This window comes from Erinaceus europaeus, chromosome 15 (genome assembly GCF_950295315.1).
Source record: "Erinaceus europaeus chromosome 15, mEriEur2.1, whole genome shotgun sequence".
NCBI lineage: Eukaryota > Metazoa > Chordata > Mammalia > Eulipotyphla > Erinaceidae > Erinaceus > Erinaceus europaeus.
Genome location: NC_080176.1, coordinates 23,580,554 through 23,603,714, shown reverse-complemented (window position 1 = coordinate 23,603,714; position 23,161 = coordinate 23,580,554). Strand labels below are relative to the sequence as shown.

At 50.0% G+C, this 23,161-nt stretch overlaps 1 protein-coding gene across 4 annotated transcripts; it reads right to left on the bottom strand.

Moving 5' to 3' along the window:
* Positions 1 to 35: 35 nt before the first annotated feature.
* PMS2 (PMS1 homolog 2, mismatch repair system component) lies at positions 36 to 23,030 on the bottom strand. Of its 4 annotated transcripts, none has more exons than XM_007525078.3 (15): positions 22,891 to 23,030; positions 19,464 to 19,603; positions 16,538 to 16,624; positions 16,313 to 16,415; positions 14,774 to 14,957; positions 13,414 to 13,581; positions 11,439 to 11,536; positions 10,555 to 10,654; positions 9,128 to 9,212; positions 7,434 to 7,589; positions 5,460 to 6,306; positions 3,591 to 3,758; positions 3,318 to 3,418; positions 2,950 to 3,119; positions 36 to 637 (listed from the first exon to the last, which is right to left on the bottom strand). In XM_007525078.3, exons 1-15 carry the CDS (start codon positions 22,911 to 22,913, stop codon positions 485 to 487), a joined length of 2,583 nt encoding a protein of 860 aa, XP_007525140.1. In that variant the 5' UTR covers positions 22,914 to 23,030; the 3' UTR covers positions 36 to 484. The 4 variants fall into 4 exon arrangements, with proteins under 4 accessions (XP_007525140.1, XP_060029238.1, XP_060029239.1 ...); XM_060173255.1 differs by having other exon boundaries at positions 5,460 to 6,279; XM_060173256.1 differs by having other exon boundaries at positions 13,504 to 13,581.
* Between the last annotated feature and the right edge of the window lie 131 nt (positions 23,031 to 23,161).

Below are 23,161 nucleotides of genomic sequence, written 5' to 3'. Positions count from 1 at the left end.
GGCTTAAAGCAACACAAATTAGCAACTTCCAGTTCTCTTAAATCAATCTTTATCCCTCTTATGGGACACTGTGCTGCCCTGGAAACTTTAATACAGGGACCCCAGGTCCTGCTGCCTTCTTCCCCCAGACCAGACCCACACACACCAAATTTTCTGGATCATTCCTTAAAAACAAAAACAAAAAAACCACTCGGGGGGCTAGCCGGTGGCATACCAGGTTAAGCGCACATAGTACAAAAAAACAACACTCAGTGTTCATCAGGGCTAGGAACCACCAAGCCTGAAGGACCATCATTCTGAATTTAAGTAAATACAAATAAAGTCAGCCATCACAGAATTAATTGTTCAGCCTCATGCGTGAGTCCAAGTCCCCAGCAGCCTCCTAATTCCCAAAACGCAGCCCTTGCCTGCTGCACGTTCATGCCGGGCAGGGGCCTGTCTGGAGGGCTCTGTCCTTCACTGGTGGAAGAGTGGGCGACACTGTCTACTGGGCCGTGGCACGGGACAGCACATCCAGGTTGGCCAGGTGCCGCATGGTGGGCCTGCCGTGGGGACAGTTCCAGGGGTGGTCCATCTGCCCCATGTGGGAGATGAGCTTCTTCATCTCGCCGGTATTAAGGGCGGTTCCGATCATCACCTGAATAGGAGACATGTGGGCACTTAAGCCGATGGTTACTGGTCTCTGGGTCCCCTGGACTCTTCAGAAACGGGACAAGGTAACAAGTCAGGGGCAGCTAGGGGCAGCCCACAGCCCTGCTCAGAAGGCCACCCGCCTTCTAGTATTTCAGCTCACTTCCTTTTAGTGAATCCGGCCCCTCCTCTGTGGAGGGCACCTTTACCAAACATGCTTCACCTGTGCTGACCCTGACTGGCCTCCCACCCTCCCCTCCCAGCTGCCCTGTGGCTCCTGTCCACGTAAGTCAGCCCACCTGGCCCCAGTGGCCCGCCTGAGGCAGCTGCAAGGGTGCCCCCTGCAGTTCCCACAGCTGCACCCCTCCCCTCAGTGCGAGGACACCTAGTGGGCACCTGCCCGGGGCCTTGGCAGCGGGGTATCATCTACTCCAGACCCGCACATCAACCCCGCATCCCTGCCACCCCTGAACCTAGAGATGCTCCTTGTGGGCCCTCCGCAGCCCACACCCTGCTCCTCCCGGAGCAGCACCCTCCACAGCAGGACAGAGGAACAGGAGCCAGGAGAGATGACAGCCTAAGCCAGGTGTCACCTTACCCCCAAGCGCCAGGCACATCTTGTGGCAGGACACACAGCGAGGCTGGCAGACGGGTATGCAGAGAGGCGAGTGGGGGGCAGGCACGCAGGCTCAGGGGAGGAGGAGTATGGACGCAAGACTGGAGCTGCTGGGGCCCAGTGGTGAGTAGCCACAAGGCCCGAGCAGAGCCCAGGACCCCCAGCACCTGTGCTGACAACGGGAGGACGCCCCCAGTGAAGACAGAGGGATGGAGGCCTTCGGGGCCAAGGCCTTTGGGTCAGCATAAGACACAGCTTCTGATTTGTCTTATCGCCAGGATTCACTATTCCCAGCTGACATTTTCCAGACAGAGACGGGGACAGGGACAGAAGGGAACATCACAGCACCTCAGCTGCCTCCCGTGGAGTGGGGTGTGTGGCACAATGAGCCACTACTGTGAAGTACACCCGCGATTTCACCCCCACCAGCCACCCGCTCGGGTTCCGGCTGGTCACAGCAGGCTGCTGGGCGCACATTTGTGACACAGGAGGAAGCCAAGTGCTGCCACCTCCCCTCCAGCCAGAAGCCCCTGTGCTGGCTCAGTCCGGGACCGGCAGGCATCTGGGTCCCAGGCAGCCGCCAGCCTGTCAGACATCTGAGCCTTGGTGCTCATGACTCACTTCTGTGTGAAGAGTCCTTCCCGAGGGCCCTGTCTCACGTCCCCCCTACCCCCGCCGTGTCCACTCAGAGGTCACCTCCCGGGATGCCCTTCTCACTGCCCAACCCACTTTCCTGTGCTCTCAGTCACTTTCTGGACTCTGACTAGCTTTTTCTTTTTGTTTTTCTGAGCCCTGCTCAGCTCTGGCTGATGGTGGTGCTATGGATGGAACTTTGGACCTCACAGCCTCAGGCAGAAGAGTCCTTTGCAGAACCATGATGCTTCTGGTACCTGTGTTTCTAGCACGAGGCACGGGGACTGTCGGGTGGGTAAGTGAAGACACCAACTTGCCCCGACTCCACAGGCCTCGCGACACCCACCCACTCATGTGCCTCTGACCCCTGCTAATTGCCAGCCATGCTCTACTCAGGGCCTGGGAAACACCTGCAGCTACGGGACGCTGCCTAACGCCCATCGTCCCCCACAAACACAGTGCTGATCTTTGATTTGTTTTCTGTTCAGTGCTTGGGCCCACACAGATGAGATTTTTATCACTCCTGGTTTCTCTCTCTCCTTCTTCATTTCCTTCAAATAGACACAGAGAGGGCAGAGTGTGAAAGAGACCACAGCACCAAAGCTTCCTCCAGTGCAGTTGGGCCCGGGCTCAAACCTGAGTCACGTATGCACATGGCAAAGCAGCGCACCATCCATGTGAGCTATTTGCCAGCGCACTACTGCCTTTTCCTCTCTTTGGATCTCAGACACAGAGCAAGAGCGAGAGGCCATAGCACCAGGAGCGTCCCCTGGTGCCACATGGTCTGCGGCTTAAGCCCAGGCTGCACATGGCCAGGCACATGCCCTACCCAGTGAGTGCCCCCATGGCCCTGAAGCAAACGCATCAGACTACACTGCTCACTGTACGGGCCCAGAAGAGCTGGGGTGGGGGGACCCCGCCTCAGGGAAGTGGTCAGAAGAGGTGGGTGTGCTCTGCCACTGGTGACGTGACTCTGGACATCCTAACGGTACCTGCCAGCTCAGATGGTCAGGAGCTGGACCAAGATCCTCTGTGACCCTGGGCCCCTGGCCCCAGTGCCCGTGACTCACAGACTTCCGGCAGGCTCTGGAGGCAAACATCTGCCGGACGCGCGAAGGCCGGCACATGATGCCTGGGCTGTCGCTGAGCATGAAGATCAGTTCATCTATGTCCTGGACGCCAAACGTCCAGTTCTTACTCGTCGGCAAGGAGACCAGCTTGGCCCTCTTGGTGACAGGAGCTGAGGAGAACAAGTCAAGAGACATCTCTCACTGAGAGATATGGTTGCTTGTCTGCAACTGGTGGTAAACGTGTGAAAAGCCGGCAGACACGGCAAAGTGCTCTGTGGGGAACCTGTCTTGGACAACAGCTGGCATCACCTCACAGCCCGTCCCCAGCTCGGAATGACATGACTCCCTGAAGCGAGGTGACGACTTACCACTGTCGTTAATAACGAAGTCAAAGCCGTTCTTCCTGAAGATGTCCAGATTTTCTATGAGAACAGCTTCATTGACGGCTGTTAAATGAAGAGTCTGAGGTCTAAAAAAACACAGATCAAACTATGGCTGAGTGGCCCAGGAGATGGCATGGTGGTTAAAGCAAGGGACGCTCAAGCATGAGGTCTTGAGTTCAAACCCAGGGTTTTGCGCCTGACAGGGTGAGCTGGCTCTGGCCCCCACACCGAAACCTGTGGGGACAGGAGTGAACTCACGTGATCAGCCGCTGGCCCTGCAAGACGGTGTGCTGCTGGAGCATCTCGAAGTTGTACTTCTCGTCCGTGGCATGCTGGTCCACGATGAAGAGGTCGGCGTGCAGCTTGGTGATGATGAAGCCCAAGTTGAACTGGCCAATGACTTCCATTTCTGCAAACATCGCTTTGCTGCCAACAGAAAGGTGCTTTTCTGAGCACAAAACAGTGTCGTGGGGCTAGGGAGACAGCACAGTGGTTATGCAAAAAGACACTCATGTCAGAGGCACAAAAGGACCTGAGTTCGATCCCCAGCACCAGAAGCCACAGTTAAACAGTGCTCTGGTGAAGGAAAAAGAAACAATGGTCCAGGAAGTGGTAGAGTGGATAAAGCATTGGACTGTCAAGCATGAGGTCCCAAGTTTGATTTCTGCCTTCACATGTGCCAGAGTGAGGCTCCAGTGCTCTCTCCTCTCTCTTGTGTAACTAAATCTAAACAAAACTAAATCTAAACAAAACTGAGACACATGGTGACAGCTCACCAGACTTCCATGTGGGAAGTTTAAGGGCCCCACATTCCGCTGCTGGCACCACTGCAAGCCAGAGGTCTGGTGTCCCTTCCCTTCTGTCTCTGAAACATGCAATGCCATGACGTGGGGGGCCAAGCTCAAACCTGGATCCCATAGACGGCAAAGAGTGTGTAACCCAAGTGAGCTATTTTGCTAGCTGGTGAGAAAGTTCTTTAAAGAAACTGACGCGAGAGGCAAAGAGAAGAAGTCAGAGAATGGGAAAGAAAACATTGCCAGGGTGGCACTCGTAACACAGTAACACAGACTCTAGAAGCAGCACCAGCAAGAGGGAGGAAGCAGGGAGCGGAGGGAAGCTGGCAAGTATGTGAAGCAGAAAAGACCCAGCAGGACCCTCTTCACAGACAGCAAAGCCCAGAGGACCAGTGCCAAGGCTGAGTCACCAAGCCCAAGCCAAGAGGAGGACAATGGGGGATGTAAAAGCAGAGTCTGGAGGCATCGGCCTCAGGCCCATTCACCAAATGAATTGAAACAGAGCTCAGGAAGCTTGCTGCAGTGAATGCTGTCTTTTCAAAGTTCCTACCCTCTGCAGATAGTCAAATAGAGTTAGCTCTGTAATACGTCAGTTTCTCTCTCTCTCTCTTTTTTTAATATTTTTTTAATTTTTTATATTTATTTATTCCCTTTTATTGCCCTTGTTGGTTTATTGTTGTAGTTATTATTGATGTCATTGTTGTTGGATAGGACAGAGAGAAATGGAGAGAGGAGGGGAAGACAGAGAGGGGGAGAGAAAGACAGACACCTGCAGACCTGCTTCACCGCTTGTGAAGCGGACTCCCCTGCAGGTGGGGAGCTGGGGGCACGAACCGGGATCCTTAAGCCGATTCTTGCATTTTGTGCCACCTGTGCTTAAGCAGCTGCGCTACCGCCCAACTCCCTCTCTCTCTTTTTTTTTTTTAATCATTTATTTATTATTGGATAGAGACAGAGAGAAATTGAGAGGGAAAGGGGGAGATAGAGAGGGAGAGAGACAGAGAGACTCCTGCAATCCTGCTTCACCACTCGTGAAGCTTTGCCCCTGCAGGTGGGAACCAGGGGCTCGAACCTGGGTCCTTGTGCACTGTAATGTGAGCGCTTAACCTGGTGCTCTGCCACCCGGCCCCATCAGTTTTTTGTTTTTTTTTCAAGGCTTATAATTAGAGAGTGAGAGTGTGTGAGAGAGAGGGCAAGAGTAAGGGCCTGGATGTTCCTCATCTCTGGAATAAGATGCTGGCAGGGGCTGCTGGGGACTAGGCCTGGGGCCTCTGAAGCTGAGCTCTCAGCCCAGCCCAGACACAGGCAAGTACTCTGAGGGAAGACCGCTCACCTGATCTCCTTTCTCAGCTCCTCTTCTGCAGCTTGATTCTCTCCAGGGCAAATCTTGGCCCTGAACTTCCTGTAATTCTGTTCACTTTCTCTTTGCTGTTGTTGGTGATGCAAATGCTTGATCCGTTTGGTTAAGGAACTCATGGAGAAGTTGAGAGGCGTTATTTTCTTACTAATTTTAACAGCCACATCAGCCTGAGACGCTGACACGTTCTGAGGAGCAGCTGCCTCTTGAGGGATTTCTTCTCTTTTCAAACGTTTCATGTTGGGGGCTGAGACACCAGTTGGCTGAGGCAAATCTCTGCCTTTACACCCACCCTGTTCTGGGCCTAACTGACACGTGCTGTCTGAAAAGCTACCAGTGTCGGGTGACTTCTCTTGAGACTCCGTATTTTCTTGTAAGAACTCATCCTTAGGTGAGCAGCCTGCAGGGTTGCTGCTGGACAGACTGCCCATTTCTGGGGTGCTGGCCCCTTCCTCTGAGCTGGTGGAAATACTGTTGTACCCTGAGTCCCTTTGTCTGTCCGCTCTGTCTGGAAGGTCGCAGGAACCCTTGTCTTGAGGGCTAGGGAAGTCTGTGCTGAGAACGGATTTCTGGAAGAAGAGGGTCTTCCCAGTGCTGCAGGACAGGGGGCTCCTTTTCTGTCTGGGAGACACCCGCTTGGGGTCAGTGGTCCTGGACCCCTGGACCGTGTTCCCCAGGGGGTGACGGAGAGAGAAGGCCTCTCTCAGCCTGGAGATGGACGCTGCCCTTTTCTCCTCTCCTCCAAGCCCTGGTGAAGCACGGTGGTCTTGCGTCTCTGAGGGAAGTGCTTCCATTTCTGTGGAGTGCATCTTTAATAGGTTACCTGAGCACATCAGAACAGAGAGTGTCAGACATCATGGAAATGGAGCGAAATGGCAGTGTGATGCCACTTCACAGAGAGAGATCCCGACAGTTCACTGAATGCACAGAAACTGTCCTCAAGAGTCATGGAGGAGAGGGAAGTGAGAGCCATGGCGTGCTGCTGCTAGGTCCTCCCTGGGTCGGGTGATGTGAAAGAAGCATCAGTGTTGCAAGGATAAGACTCAAAGGGAACCCTTCAGGACTCTTTGTGGTAGTGAACTAGGCACGGCCAGCACTTCAGAAAACTCGCTTGTGAGTGTTTCTTGAGTCTGTTAAGTGTGCCCCTGTCCAGCATCACTGCCCCTCTCAGAAAAGCCTCCTCCATCCCGCCCCCCACCCCTGCCACCCACCAAGGACATGACACTCACAACCCCTGGCTGAGGCAACCCGCTGTCCCCAGGCCTCGACGTTACAGTGAGGCTGACCTGGCTGAACCTCACCAAGGGAGCATGAGAAAAAGCAGCAGGTCATGAGAAAGTAGCTGCTGGATGCCTTCAAGGTGACAACAGGCAGGACAGAGTTACGGCATTAAAGTCAGGATAATAGGGGGCCGGGTGGTAGTGCATCTGGTTGAGGGCACATGCTACAGTGCACAAGGACCCCGGTTCAAGCCCCCAGTACCCACTTGTAAGGGAAAAGTCTCATAAGTGGTGAGGTAGGGCTTCAGGTGTCTGTCTCCCTCTCCATTTCCCCCTTTCCTCTCTCAATTTCTGTCTCTATCCAACAGATAAATAGGTAAATAGATATTTACATTCCCCTTAAAAAGAAAGTAAGGAGGTGAGGGGAACAGTCAGGTTAAGACCCCAGTCAACCTTTCCAGAGTCTGCAAACTAACAAAGATCAAAACTTCAGGAGGGAGGTATCCCCGTGAGTGCCCAATGTGCTTGTGCAATCTCCCTCTCAGCAGCTCGCCGTCCATCTGTAGACATGGACTTGCTAGCGACACACCTGCCTAAAAGAGGTGATTACGCCACGTCCAAAAAGCAAACAGACAAACAGACAAAACCCAACCTCAAAACAATGTGAGGAAGACCTGACTGACTAGCAGGTAGGCTTCAGCAGCATGTGTGCACGCTGAGACTCTAGTACCTTCAATGTCCAGCAGCGGTTGCTGGCTGACGTTCAGTTTGTTGGCGTCACTGTCAAACATCGCTAGCAAAGACGTCTTTAAAACAGCCAGCAGAAGCTTTTCCTCTTGCAGCAAGATTTGCCTTTTATCAGGAGTGACATTGATATCAACACATTCTAAGGCAAAAAAAGAGCAGACACTCACTACCATTAAGTTCACCTTTAGCACAGAAACTTCCTCACCTGCCGTCTTATTCAGCTGAACTTACCAGAAGTACTATCGAAAGTGCTACTGCTCAGATTCTTCCTAAAAAAACAGAAAATTTGCTTTCATCTGCCCCTGACCCCCAGAGCGCTGCTCAGCTCTGACTTCTGGTGCTGTGGGAGGGATTGAACCTGGGACTTGGGAGCCTCAGGCATGAGAGTCTCTTGGCATAACCATTATGCCATCTACCCTCCACTCTTAAATTCTGCTTTCAAAAAAACAAAAAGATGAACATTTTTTTAAAAAGAAGAAAAAAAACAACAGCTACAACATTAAAAAAAAAAAAAAAAGGACAACAAAAGGAATAAATAAATAAGTATTTAAAAAAAAAAAGTTTTGTGTTTGTTATTACTTTCTTCTTTTGCACTAGGGTTATCAGCGAGGCGTAGTGCCTGCGTGACGATTCCAAGGCTCCTGGTGGTCACGCCTTTTCTTCCTTTCCTCTCCACTTCTTCTTTCCTTCCTTCCTTCCTCTTCCTTTCTCTCTTCATCTTTTTCTTAAATTGTAAAAATTAAGTCTGTAAAAATACAGCACTACTGGGGGTTGGGTGGTAGCGCAGCGGGTTAAGTGCACATGGCGCAAAGGGCAAAGACTTGCATAAGGATCCCGGTTCGAGCCCCCAGCTCCCCAGCTCCCCAGCTGTAGGATGTCACTTCACAGGCAGTGAAGCAGGTCTGCAGGAGTCTGTCTCCCCCCCACCCCCATCGTCCCCTTCTCTCTCTCGATTTCTCTCTGTCCTATCCAATAACAACGACATCAGTAACAACAACAATAGCCACAACAATGTTAAACAACAAAAGCAATAAAAAGGGGAAAAAAGGGCCTCCAGGAGCAGTGGATTCATGGTGCAGGCAATAACCCTGGAGGCAAAAAAAAAAAAATACAACACTATTGTTAAGATTTTATTTTTCCAGTCACATCAGAACTGTATCATTTGAGTTTATTATTTATTTATTTGTGGTTCATGAAAGAGAGGTAGAGAGCCCAGAGAGCCCTGCTCAGCTCTGGTTGGTGGTGGTGCCAGAGATTAAACCTGGAGCCAGGAGCCTCAGGCATGAAGGTCTTGAATAACCAGTATGCTGTCTCTCCAGCCCAAGTTTATTTATTTTTAAATATTTATTTTATTTATTTATTACCTTTTGTTGCCCTTGTTGTTTTATTTATTGTTGTAGTTACTATTATTACCATCATTGTTGGATAGGACAGAGAGAAATGGAGAGAGGAGGGGAAGACAGAGAGGGGGAGAGAAATATAGACACCTGCAGACCTGCTTCACCGCCTGTGAAGCGACTCCCCTGCAGGTGGGGATCCGGGGCTCGAACCGGGATCCTTTATACTGGTCCTTGCACTTTGCGCCACCTGCGTTTAACCCACTGCGCTACAGACCAACTCCCCCAAGTTTATTCTTTTCAAAGGAACCATTTTTCTAAAAATCTCCGTGCGGCTTACCTGAGTGAACAGAGATGTTGAGGACAACAAAGGGGTACTGGTGGCGGTTATACCCATGATAGACCTCGTTCACGAGCCTGCACACCTGCACAGAGGAGTGAGAGGCTCAGAGAAGAGTAAGCCACCCCTCCCCACTGAGGTTCTTGCAAGGTTTAGTTATGTGGCCCAGGAGGGCTGAACTCACAGGCGGAAGGCCGCACGTCTGGCCCCAAGACACACGGACCAAAGTGACACTCTTGTTGTCTCCTCTCTGTCTAAAATCGACCAATCGATCTGAACAAAAGCTTTTTCAAAAAGATGTATTTATCTATTGGCACGAAAGAAAAAGAAGCAGAGAACTGCTCCAGCACCTGTGGAGCCAGGAACCAAACTCTCTGAACCCCAAGTCTGAAGGTTCCAGCAGAGGAACGTGGCTACTTGGACACTGGTCTCCCTTCCGGGAAGGTCCTCTTCTGCTGAGCACGAAACTTCAGGAGGAGTCACGTGGAGCGGTGAGGGAGGAAGGGGACACCCACCAAGTCAGGCCGATCAGCTGAATCAACCTTGGCGATCCATGGGGTGAAAGATATCACAGTCAGGTCTCCCTCATATCCATTTAAAATTATTTTTTTTTACCAGAGCCCTACTCAGCTGTGGCTTATGGTGGTGCAGCGGGAATGAGCTTGAAACTCTGGAGCCTCAGGCATAGCGTCTCTTTGCATAACCATTATGCTGTTTATCCCCGCCCAGAGCAGCCTGTATCTATTACTGACATGTGTGTGCTCATGCATGTGTGCACACACACAACTAAAACCACCTCAGGGGCCAGGTGGTGGTGCACTTGGTCAAGTGCACACACTGCTGTGCACAAGGCCCTAGGTTCAAGCCCCTGGTCCCTGCCTGCTGGGGAAAAGCTTCACAAGCAGTGAAGCAGGGCTGCAGGTGTCTCCCTCTCTTCCTCTCTCCTCTCAATTTCCCTCTGTCTCTATCCAATAATAAATTAATAAAAAATAAAATAAAGTAAAACGACTTCGGTCAGGGAGGTTGCTCATCAGCTGAGCACAGGACTGGCATGCCTGATGCCTCAGAAGCCCCAGGCTCAATTTCTGGCACCAACATAGGCCAGAGTCGAGCAGTGCTCTGGTCACTCCAAAAATCAGTAAATAGATCTGATCTGTAAAGAGAACAGTGAGTTGGCCCCATGTCCGTCACAAGCTATCTGCTTGTCACTAAGTAAAATCTGTGTCTGCACACAACGCCTTTAGCCCTTTCCTTAAGGAAAATTCACTTGCCTGATTAGAAAGAACAGAAAGAAGTAGTCTGAGCCTCTATGCCAGGTCTCCACCTCCACATCCGACATCCCAAGTAAGCTTATGTGTCAGAACGGTCCTCAGGAAAAGGTGAAGTGGAAACAGACGAAGAAGCAACACCAGATAATGTCTAAGTACCTTGGCTGGGTCACAGGGCCTCCGGTTGATAAAGAAAAACTGTCTGTCCGCTGAGCTCCTGCCAACACCGTGAGCACAGTGAGAGATGAAGCCTGAGATGCTGTGCATTATGGGAGAGGGCCGCAAGGGCAGGTTTCAGAGAAAAAGTTAGACACACATGTCACATGGCAAAAAAAAAAAAAAAAAGGGAGGGGGCAGGTGCTGGTGTACCTGGTTGCACACAAAACCATGTGCAAGAACCTGGGTTCGAGTCCCCAGTTCCCACTTGTAAGGGGAGGCAGGTCACAAACAATGAAGCAATACTGCAGGTGTCTCTCTCTCTCTCTTTATTCCCCCTCCCCCTATCAATTTCTCTCTGTCCTATCAAAGATAAGGGAAATAAGAAACAAAGAACATTCTTTAAAAAAGAGAGGAGGGAGTTGGGCGGTAGTGCAGTGGGTTAAGCGCACGTGGTGCACAGCGCAAGGACTGGCAGAACGATCCCGGTTCTAGCTCCCAGCTCCCCACCTGCAGGGGGGTCGCTTCACAGATGGTGAAGCAGGTCTGCAGGTGTCTGTCTTTCTCTCCCCCTCCTTTCTCCATTTCCTCCATTTCTCTCTGTCCTATCCAACAAGGATGACATCAAGAGCAACAACAATAATAACTACAACAACAATAAAAACAACAAGGGCAACAAAAAGGAAATAAAAATTTTTAAAAAGTGAAAAATAAATATCAGGCCTCAGCTCTGAATAATACTGCATTGTCAGAAAAAAGTCACAACACATTCATACATAGGAAAATGTCATGACTTTTCAGGCAACCAAATAAATAAATAAATGCAAACTCGGGGGGGGGGGAAACAAACCCATCAGAGTGGAATTTTCCGGCAGCAATCTCCTCACCTCAACAGGTTATGCAGAGCATCAGAACAGCTCAGCCCGAACTCTTCACACACGGGGTCGCTCGGTGGCAGCTGGACAAACGGGATGAGGCTCTGCAGCTGAAAGGAGACAAGGTGCCAGTGACTCCCAGGAGGGGGCAGGGCGTGAGTGGCAGCACGCCCGGGGGGCCTCATTCACAGCTGGTGACTTTATACAGTTTTTCCACACAGAAGTAAAAGTTAATGCTTTATTTCCTGAAAGAATAAACAACTCATAGCTCTCAACACGGAATTTTTTTTGTGAGAGGTACAGAATTTTTTTTTTTTTTAAAGGGGGAGTTGGGCGGTAGTGCAGCGGGTTAAGCGCAGGTGGCGCTAAGCACAAGGACCGGCCTAAGGATCCCGGTTCAAGCCCCCAGCTCCCCACCTGCAGGGGAGTTGCTTCACATGCAGTGAAGCAGGTCTGTAGGTGTCTGTCTTTCTCTCCCCTTCTCTGTCTTCCCCTCCTCTCTCCATTTCTCTCTGTCCTATCTAACAACGATGACATCAATGACAACAATAATAACTACAACAATGAAAAACAAGGGCAACAAAAGGAAAAATAAATAAATATAAAAAATTTAAAAAAAAAAGAAAATTCAAGGTTTTTATCTTTAATTCTATTAGGGATAATGATAGAAATTTGCCATCATGTCTAAGGCAATCAAATATATATTTTAATTGTCTTTATTGATTGGATAGAGACAGCCAGAAATCAAGAGGGAAGGGGATGATAGAGAGGGATTGATGCACTGAGACACCTGCAACACTGCTTCACCACTGGAAAAGCTTCCCCCTCTAGATAGAGACTGGGGGATCAAACCCAGGTCCCTGCGCATTGTAACATGTGTGCTTAACCAGGTGTACCACCACACGGCCCCCTTGTCTGTTTTTTTTAGGTAAAGATAGAGAGGAAGAGAGAAAGTGAAAGAGACCACAGCCCCCAAGCTGCCTTCAGGGCAGTGTAAGTTGGGCTCAGACCTGGGTAGTGTGCATGACAGAGCAGCACACTGACCACAGGACCCTCTTCACTAGCCTGTATGTGTGTGTGTGTGTACTTATTAATTTGATAGAGACAAGTGATAGGGAAGGTGGAGATAGAGGGAGAGAGATACTTGCAGCCCTGTGTCACTGCTCATGAAATTTCCCTGTTGGGGGCTAGGTGGTGGTGAACCCGGTTAAGTGCTCATAGTACGAAACGCAAGGACCTGGTTCCAAGCCCCCAGTTCTCCACCTGCAGGGAGCAAGCTTCACAAGCAGCGAAGCAGATCTGCAGGTATCTATCTTTTTCTTTCCCTCTCTAGCTCCTCCTCCTCCTCTCTCGATTTGTCTCTCTCCTGCCCAATGAAAAACTGGCCTCCAATAGCAGTGGATTTGTAGTGCAGGCGCGGAGCCCCAGTGATACCCCTGAAGGCAGAAAGAAAAAAAAAGGGAGCCTGACAGTAGCACAGTGGATTAAGTGCACATGGCGCAGGTCTGCAGGTGTCTTTCTCTTCCCCTCCTTTCTCCATTTCTCTCTGTCCTATCCAACAATGACAGCAATAACAATAACAGTAACAACAACAATGATAAACAAGTGGTCCAGGAGGTGGCACAGTGATAAAGCTTTGGACTCTCAAGCATGAGGTCCCAAGTTTGATCCCTGGCAACACATGTGCCAGACTGATGTCTGGTTCTTTCTCTCCCCTATCTTTCTCATAAATAAATAAAATCTTAAAAAAAAAAAAAAGATAAACAACAAGGGCAACAAAAGGGGAAAAAGTTGCCTCTAGGAGCAGTGGATTTGTAGTGCAGGCACGGAGCCCCAGTAATAACCCTGGAGGCAAAAAAAGCTTCCGTCCTGCAGGTGAGGACTAGGGCCTTGAACCTGGGTCCTCACATGTGGTTAACATCAGACTCTACTGGGTGCGCCCTCACCCTGCCCCCGTGAAGTGTTTCTAAGAACCGGCCGTCACTACCTGCTTCTGCCCAAACACAGACCCGATGTTTTCCTTGACGCTGGCGCTCCCCGTCGTGGCCACCACAGGCTGCCTTTTCCCTGCGCCCACCTGGTTGGTGCAGCTGAGCCGGACGCCGGTGGAGATGATGCAGTATGCCTGCAAGACCTGGACCATCCTGGCGAACTCCTGCTTGGAAACACAACCGCAGGCTCAGCTCCACTTCCCCACGGGGGTCACACGGGTCATGATACCACACCCAACTCAAGGGCCTCCTGCTACCTCACAGATCCGGAGAGGAGCCGGCAGCAGCTCAGCCTGCGAGAGGCCCCAGGTTCAAGCACCGGTCCTCCCTCCACCCACCCCGAGGGAAGCTGCAAGGGTGGTGGGGCGGTGCCGCAGGTGTCTCTCTTTCTCTCTCCTGCCCTCCCTATCTATCTTCCTCTTCCCTGGCAAGTTCTCTGTCTCTATCTGAAATGAAGAAATAGAGGCTTTTTCCGTCTTTATTAATGAAGGGAAGAGGACCGGAGCAGCACTCTGACACACTCAGTAATGAGAACTGAACCCGGGAGCTCTGCTGTCTCCAGAGCTTTGGCCACTCACTGCACCGCCTCTGGAGTCAAGAAACGCGCTAGGTCTTCAAGGACTCACCAGGTAGTTAAGATCCTAACAAGGAGTCGGGTGGTAATGCAGCGGATTAAACGCATATGGTGCAAGGACTGGCTCAAGGATCCCGGTTTGAGGCCCCAGCTTCCCACCTGCAGGGTAGTTGCTTCACAGGCGGTGAGGCAGGTCTGCAGGTGTCTGTCTTTCTCTTTCTCTCCCCCTCTCTGTCTTCCCCTCCTCTCTCCATTTCTCTCTGTCTTATCCAACAATGACAATATCAATAACAACAATAACTACAACAATAAAAAAAAAAACAACAAGGGTAACAAAAGGGAATAAATAAATAAATAAATAAATAAAAAGATCCTAACAAATTGACTTTGGTGATTCTTTCCAGGGAAAAAGCCAATTTCCCTAATGGTAAGTCTCTTGGAAGAAGAAGCAAATAATTTCTCAAAAAAATCAACAGAAGAGTAAAAACCTCTAGCGACCAGAGACAAAAGAGATAGCTTGTTAGGTAGAGTGCCCGGCTTGCCACGTGTGTGTGCCAGGTTTGATCCCTGGCACCGCATGGAAGGTGTTATGGCACCAGAGGAAGCTCCAGTGCTGAAATGCCTCCCCCTCTGCCTGACTGAAGAGGCAGCTGGAGCGGTGGAGTCATGCATGCATGAGGCCCTGATTCCACAAAACAACAAGAAAGCTCAGAATCATCTTTCTCTCCACACATGACCCCGTTACCAACGCCTGTGGAGAATGGGATTTGGGGCGTGAGCACCTTTTTAATGTTCCTCTGGAACTCCTTGTGGCGCACAGGGAGTGTGGAGAACAGCTGCTGCACGCTGACCGTCGTGCCCCTGGGCCTAGGGTAAGGGCTTTTCTGGGTGATTCTCCCATTGTGGTCAAACGTCAGTCGAGTCCCCACTGCTGCTGAGGCATGGCGGGTGGAGATTGTCACATTGCTGCAGGAGAAGGCCGGGCGTGTGGTCAGCAGCTCACTCACCTTAAACCTCCTGTAAGTGACCGTGACCCGTCCCGACCCCTCCCAGGTAGTCCTAGGTTTCAAGCGGATAAGGGTCATCACAGGCTCTAAGATTATTCCCCTGATCCCTCAAAGACACAGGAACTCTGCGAATGCATTACTAAGAGCTCCGACTTGCTCTTTTAGTTAAAATGCACAGTACAGGTATGGGAAACAGCATGGGGTCTATGATGCCTGAGGCTCTGAAGACCCAGGTTCAATCCCCTGCACAGCCATAAAGCCGAGCTGAGCAGTGCTCTGGTGATGTGATGTGATATGAAATAGCACAAAGCTGTCAAGAGTGAGGACCCGCGTTCAAGCACCCAGTCGCCACCTGGGGGAAAGCATGGTGAGTGGTGAAGCGGTGTTGCGGGTGTCTCTCTTTCTCCCTATTTCTCTGTCATAATTACAAATAAATAATTTAAAAATAAAGAAAATAAAATGCACAGCAAGCCAGCTGGGAGGCGGTGCAGTGGACAGAGCACTGGATCCTCAAGCACGAGGTCTGGAGCGGCCCTTGGTGCCCGTGTTCCAGAAGGATGCTTTGTTCTCGCTGTCTCTCCCTCTCTCATTAACAAGCAGGTCTTAAAGAAATTAGTCTGGTGTACAATTATTTAAATGTTTTGGTTATTTATTCCCCCTAAACAATGAAATAAAGACCAACAGTACTAGGTGTCAGGTGCTGGCACACCAGCTTAAGTGCACGTTACCATGCACAAGAACCTGGGTTCAAGCCCCTGCTCCTCACCTATATGGAAGATGCTTCATGAATAGTGGAGCAAGTCTGTAGGTGTCTCTCTTTTTCTTTTCCTCTCTATTCCCCCACCCAATTTCTCTCTGTCCTATCCAGTAAGAAAACAGGAGAAAGGAAGGAAGAAAGAAAGGAAGCAAGAGGCAGTCGGGTGGTAGCGCAGCAGATTAAGCGCATGTGGTGCAAAACGCAAGGACCAGCGGAAGGATCCCTGTTCGAGCCCCCGGCTTGCCACCTGCAGGGGAGTCGCTTCACAAGCAGTGAAGCAGGTCTGCAGGTGTCTGACTTTCTCTCCCCCTCTCTGTCTTCCCCTCCTCACTCCATTTCTCTCTGTCCTATCCAACAACGACATTAATAACCACAACAATGTTAAACAAGGGCAACAAAAAGGGAAAATAAATAAATAAATAAAAAGAATGCAGAGCTAGAAGCTGAGATGTCCAACAGACAAGTGCAAACAGTGATGCTAGCCAGACCCTTTACTATCAGACCCTTTACTGACAGTATTTGCGTGAACGGTTAAGTGAACAAAGACATTCTGTTACCTTAGGGCACACAGTGAACTCAGAGCTTCCCCCCGGAAGCCAAAAGTCTCGACCCGAGTTAGGTCAGCAAAGTCTTGAATCTTGGAAGTGTGATGTTTCAGAGCTGAAAGAGAGGCACTTTGTGAGGCCGAGACACTGCAGTGAGCACATGGCCCCGCAGGGCACCGGCTTCCGACAGCTGCGCTCACACCGCCTAAAAAGTCAAGGTCAAAACGCTCAACTTACTTAAGCCTTCAAAGTTTTCCTCTTCTACCCCGCACCCGTTGTCAGAAACTTCAATGAGATCCACTCCGTGGTCTTTCAGCCTTAGCTCTGAGAGTTGAAGAGAGAGTTATTTCTGAGGCTTGGCCTGATGCACATGGTGTTACCAACAACAAAGCCCCAGGTCAAGCCCCTGGTCCCCATCTGCATGGGGGAAGCTTCACAAGTGGTGAAACAGGGATGCAGGTCTCTCTCCCCTCCCCTTTATTTTATTTTATTCCCTCTAGGGTTATAGCTGGGGCTCGGTGCCTGAACTATGAATCCACTGCTCTTGGAGGCCACTTTTTCCCCCCCAATTTTTAAAAAACATTTATTTCCTTTTGTTGCCTTATTGTTGTAGTTGTTACTGTTGTTACTGATGTCGCTGTTGGACAGGACAGAGAGAAATGGAGAGAGGAGAGTGAGAAAGAGAGGGGGAGAGAAAGATAGACACTTGCAGACCTGCTTCACTGCTTCTGAAGCGACCCATCTGCAGGTGGGGAGCCAGTGGCTCAAACTGGGATCCTTACTCCGGTCCTTGCGCTTTGTGCCACCTGCGCATAACCCGCTGCATTATTCCTTGACTCCTTTCAATTTTTTTTTTTTTTGATAGGACAGAAAAAAATTGAGAGGGGAGGGGAAGATAGAGAGGGAAAGAGAAAGAAAGACACCTGCAGACCTGCTTCACCGCTTGTGAAACAACTCCATTGCAGGGGGGGAGCCGGGGCTTGAACTGGGATCCTTGAGCTTTATACTAAGTGCACTTAACCCAGAACACCACTGCCTAGCTCCCTCTCTCCCTCTCCCCCTTTCTTATTGATTTATATGTCTCCATCCAATAAATAAATAAAATCTTTTTTACCATTATTTCTCAAAAGCTGGTCCATGATAAAAGTCCTAGGAGTCGGGCAGTAGCGCAGCAGATTAAGCGCAGGTGGTGCAACGTGCAAGGACCGGCATAAGGATCCCAGTTTGATCCCGGCATAAGGATCCCCAGATCCCCACCTGTAGGGGAGTCGCTTCACAAGCATTGAGGCATGTCTGCAGGTGTCTATCTTGCTCTCCCCCTCTGTCTTCCCCTCCTCTCTCAATTTCTCTCTGTCCTATCCGCAATGATGACATCAATAACAATAACTACAACAATAAAACAACAAGGGCAACAAAAGGGAATAAATACATAATAATAATAATAAAGTCCTTATACTGACAGTATTTATAACCTAAAGAATCTACATTTGAGGGCAAGGAAGATAGCACAATATTTTTTTTTAATTTATTATTATTTTTGCCTCCAGGGTTATTGCTGGGTCTCAGTGCCTGCACTACAAATCTACTACTCCTGGAAGCTATTTTTTTCCTTTTTGTTGCCCTTGTTGTTTATCATTGTTGTTGTTGTTGTTATTGTTGTTGGATAGGACAGAGAGAAATGGAGGGAAGAAGGGAAGACAGAGAGGGGGAGAGAAAGACAGACTCCTGCAGACCTGCTTCACCACTTGTAAAGCGATCTACCTGAAGGTGGGGAGCTGGGGGCTCGAACCAGGATCCTTACGCCAGGCTGCTGCACTTTGCGATATGTGTGCTTAACCCACTGAACTATCACCCGGCCCCCTCTATTTTTTTAAATTTGTTTTTTATTATTGTTGTAGTTATTATTGTTATCACTGATGTCGTCATTGTTAGATAGGGCAGAGAGAAATGGAGAGAGGAGGGGAAGACAGAGAGAGGGAGAGAAAGACAGACACCTATAGACCTGATTCGCCACCTGTGAAGCAACTCCCCTGCAGGTGGGGAGCCGGGGGCTCGAACCGGGATCCTTAGGCCGGTTCTTGTGCTTCGTGCCATGTGCGCTTAACCCACTGCGCTAGTGCCCAAATTCCCTTTTAAAAATTTTAAACATATTTATTATTGGATAGAGACAGAGAAATTAAGAAGGGAGGAGGAAGATAGAGAGGGAAAGAGACAGAGAGACACCTGTAGCCCTCGTGAAGATTTTCCCCCTGCAGATGGGGACCAGGGGCTTGAACTGGGGTCCTTGTGCACTATAATGTGTGTGCTTAACCAGGTGTGCCAGACTCCAACCCGGGCCGTGCACATGGTAAAGCAGTGAACTGTCCAGGCCATTTCACTGGCCCCAGATAAGAGAGTCTGATTTCCTTCATTTGAAAAGATAATGTTTAGGTCTGGGGAGACAGCATAATGGTTCTACAAAGACTTTCCTGCCTGAGGCTCTGAGGTCCCAGGTTCAGTTCCCAGCACCACCATCAGCCAGAGCTGAGCAGGACTCTGGTTATTCTCTCTGTGTCTTTCTCTCCGTACCTCTCATTAAAATATCTTTAAAAAAAAAAAAAAAGATACTGTTTGGGAGTCGGGCAGTAGCACAATGGGTTAAACGCACATGGTGCAAAGCGCTAGGACCCGCTTAAGGATCCTGGTTTGAGCCCCGGGCTCCCCACCTGCAGGGGAGTCGCTTCACAGGCGGTGAAGCAGGTCTGCAGGTGTCTGTCTTTCTCTCCCCCTCTCTGTCTTCCCCTCCTCTCTCCATTTCTCTCTGTCCTAGCCAACAACGGCAATAATAACCACAACAAGTCTACAACAACAAGGGCAACAAAAGGGGGGGGGGAATGGCCTCCAGGAGCAGTGGATTCATGGTGCCGGCACTGAGCCCAGCAATAACCCTGGAGGCAAAAAAAATAGAGAGAGAGAGAGAGAGAGAGAAAAGAAAAAGGAGGAGTCCAGCTTCTGAGAGCAGAGGAACTGTGTGGTAGACCCAGTGCTAACACTGTAGACAAACCAGCCTAAGTCCTGACTGCTCAGTTTAACAACAGTGACGGTCTCCTCGCTGTAACAAACTGGTCGCGAGCAAGGGCATCTAAGGCACCCATGCCTTGTGTTGCAAACCCTCCCAACTCACCAATATTAGTGGCCCCAGCATCCAGGCTATTTTCTACCAGCTCCTTCACGGCAGTGCTTAGACTCAGTACCACCTGCCCAGAACAAATCTGATGGACGGACTTCCGATCAATAGGCTTGATGACTTTAGCAAGTTCTGCGCTGAAGAAACCAATGACAAGAAACAAAGCATGTCCACAGTGACATATTTCCACCAAGGTGTGACTATGGGAAATGATTCATCTCTGTTAACAGTTGACAGCTATATTCAGGAACTTAAGGGGATTTATTAAAAACCTGAATATAGCCGCTTGGTGAGGTCAGAAATTTAACTGTTCTGCAGCCCTTAAATAGCTGCCCCCAAACCATTCTGGATAGATGCTTAGAATGCAACAGAGATTAGCAACTCAATTACCTGGGGGCCTGGGAGGTGCCCCCTCAGGATAAACTCCTGGGCTTCCAAGTTCGAGGCCCCAATTTAATCTTTGCCTTCACAACTACCTGTGATGATCGGGTTCTCTACATATCTCGTTAATAAATAAAATGTAAAAGACTTGGAGCCGGGAGGTGGCGCACCTGGATGAGCACACATGTTACAGTGCACAAGGACCCAGGTTCAAGTCCCTGGTCCCCACCTGCAGAGGGAAAGCTTCACAAGCGGTGAAGCAGGGCTGCAGGTGTCTCTCTCCCTCTCTATCTCCCCCTCCCTCTCCATCTCTGGCTGCCTCTATCCAATAAATAAATAAAGATAAAATTTTTTTAGAAAAAAAAGAATTAAAAAATATATATATAAAAGACTCTGGGGGGGAGTCAGGCGGTGGCGCAGCGGGTTAAGCGCATGTGGCGCAAAGCGCAGGGACCGGCGTAAGGATCCCGGTTCGAGCCCCTGGCTCCCCACCTGCAGGGGAGTCACTTCACAGGCGGTGAAGCAGGTCTGCAGGTGTCTATCTTTCTCTCCCCTTCTCTGTCTTCCCCTCCTCTCTCCATTTCTCTCTGTCCTATCCAACAACGAATTGCGTCAACAACAAGGGCAATAATAATAACCACAATGAAGCTACAACAAGGGCAACAAAAGGGGGAAAAAAAAATGGCCTCCAGGAGCGGTGGATTCATGGTGCAGGCACCGAGCCCAGCAATAACCCTGGAGGAGGAAAAAAAAAAATAAGAAAAAAAAAAAGACTGGGGTTGGTGGGGTCCTGGTACAGGTCCTGGAAAAGGATGACAGAGGACCTAGTGGAGGTTGTATTATTATGTGGAAAACAGAAATGTAATGCATGTACAAATTATTGTATTCACTATCATATGTAAAACAGTAATCCCCCAATAAATGAAAATAGAATAAACCCTAAAAATAAAACCCAACTAATTATCTGGAACCCACATAGAGGAGACACAGGGATCCCCCTCAAGCTAAGCATCAGTAATCACTATTATTTACTTCCTTTTTAGATACAGCCAGACAGGCAACAAAAGACATAATGAAAGAAACCATAGAACTGCAGGCTCCTTCAGTGTGGTGGGGGCCAGGCACTCGAACCTGCTTCTCACACATGACAAAGCTGCACACCACCCAAGTGAGCTATTTCACTGGCCCTCAGTGAGCTTCTGCTGCAAGGTAAGCTATAAGGAACTGACCTGGGGTTCTGGATTTATAGTGATCAGGGCCAAACATTTTAACAATTTTTTTTAAATTTTTTTTTTAATATTTATTTGTTCCCTTTTGATGCCCTTTTTTTTTTCTTATTGTTGTAGTTATTATTGTTGTTGTTACTGATATCATTGTTGTTGGATAGGACAGAGAGAAATGGAGAGGAGGGGAAGGCAGAGAGGGGGAGAGAAAGACAGACACCTGCAGCCCTGCTTCACTGCCTGTAAAGCAACTCCCCTGCAGGTGGGGAGCTGAGGACTTGAACTGGGGTCCTTATGCCGGTCCTTGCACTTTGTGCCACATGCATGTTACTGCCCAACTCCTTTTTTTAAATTTTTTATATTTATTGGATAGAGACAGCCAGCAATCGAGAGGGGAGGGGGAAATAGTGAGGGAGAGAAATAGACGCCTGCAGCCCTACTCCAGCACTGGCAAAGCTTTTCCCCAAAGGTGGGTACTGGGGGCTCAAACCTGGGTCCTTGTGCATGGTAACACATGTACTCAGCCAGGTGTGCCACCGCCCAGCCCCAACAATTTCTAATATATATATAATCAGCTGCCTCCCTGGAAAGGGAATCTTGAGGTCCTCCTCATACCATCAAACACACTGGTAAACCTTTTTTTTTTTTTTGCCTCCAGGGTTATTGCTGGGGCTCGGTGCCAGCACCACAAATCCACTGATCCTGGGGGCTTTTTTTCCCCTTTTGTTGCCCTTGTTGTCTTATTGTTGTTGTGGTTATTATTGTTGTTGTTGTTGTTACTGCTGTCGTTGCTGGATAAGACAGAAATGGAGAGAGGAGGGGAAGACAGAGAGGGGTAAGGAAAGATAGACACCTGCAGACCTGCTTCACCGCCCGTGAATCAACTCCCCTGCGGGTGAGGAGCCGGGGGCTCGAACTGGGATCCTTACGCTGGTCCTTCTGCTTCACACCATGTGCGCTTAACCCGCTGTGCTACCGCTGGACCCCCGGTAAACCTTTGATAAACCCTTGCAGAACCTGGGAACAAACATTCCGGCTGAGGAGACCCCCATGACAATAGAAAGATACCTAAAAAGTTATTATGCTGGGGGGGGGGGGGGGACGGAGCAGGCGGTGGTGCACCAGGTTAAATGCACACACACATTACAGTGAGCAAGGACCCTGGTACCAGGCCCCTGCTCCCCACCTGCAGGGATGAAGCTTCATGAGCAGTAAAGCAGGGCTGCAGGTGTCTCTCTGTCTCTCCTCCTCTCGATTTCTGTCTCTACCCAATAATAAAAGAATTTTTTTAATTTAAGGAGACATTAACAAAACCATAGAATAAGAGGGGTACAATTCCACACAATTCCCATAACCCGATCTCCACATCCCACCCCTCCTGATAGCCTTCCCATTCTCTATCTCTCTGGGAGTATGGATCCAGGGTCGTTGTGGGTTGCAGAGGGTGGAAGGTCTGGCTTCTGTAATTGCTTTAAACTTTAAACTGTAATTGCTTTAAACTGCATGTTCCAAAGCGGACAGTTACGCAAATGTGCAAGGCCCTGGAGGTGTCCTTACTGAAACCCCAAAACATCAAAAAGGGAGATCGCCCGGGTCGCAGGAGACAACTCTGTGCAGTGGGAGGGTCAAGGGGTCCTGACACCTAAGGGAGCTTCTGGGCAGAACCAACCTGGACCCACCCGGCCAAGCCCCCGCCAACCCGACTCCCGGTCCAGCGAGGCCCGCCCGCCCGAGCCGCTCCCCTCTTAGGATGGGGGACGCCGGGCTCTGGCTCTGGATCTGGACCTGGACCTGGAGCGCGGGCGGCAGGTAGCTCTCACCTGGGCTCCGCCGCGCGCTCCATGAATGGGGAGACCAGCCGCCTCCGAACGCCTCGGAGCACTTCCAGCCGCCGCTGTCACGGAGGACCCGCCTCCCGGATTCCCACTGGCCGCTTCTGCGTGCGTGTCACGCCCCTTCCGGGTGAGCCGCTGACCTCTTCCCTTCACCTCTTCTCGTTGATTGGTTGAATCGAAGGCCGTGGCCGTGACGTCTAACTGTCCGAGCCAATTAGGTCGCGCAGACTGCGCGTCGCTGCCAGGTCCCGAGGAG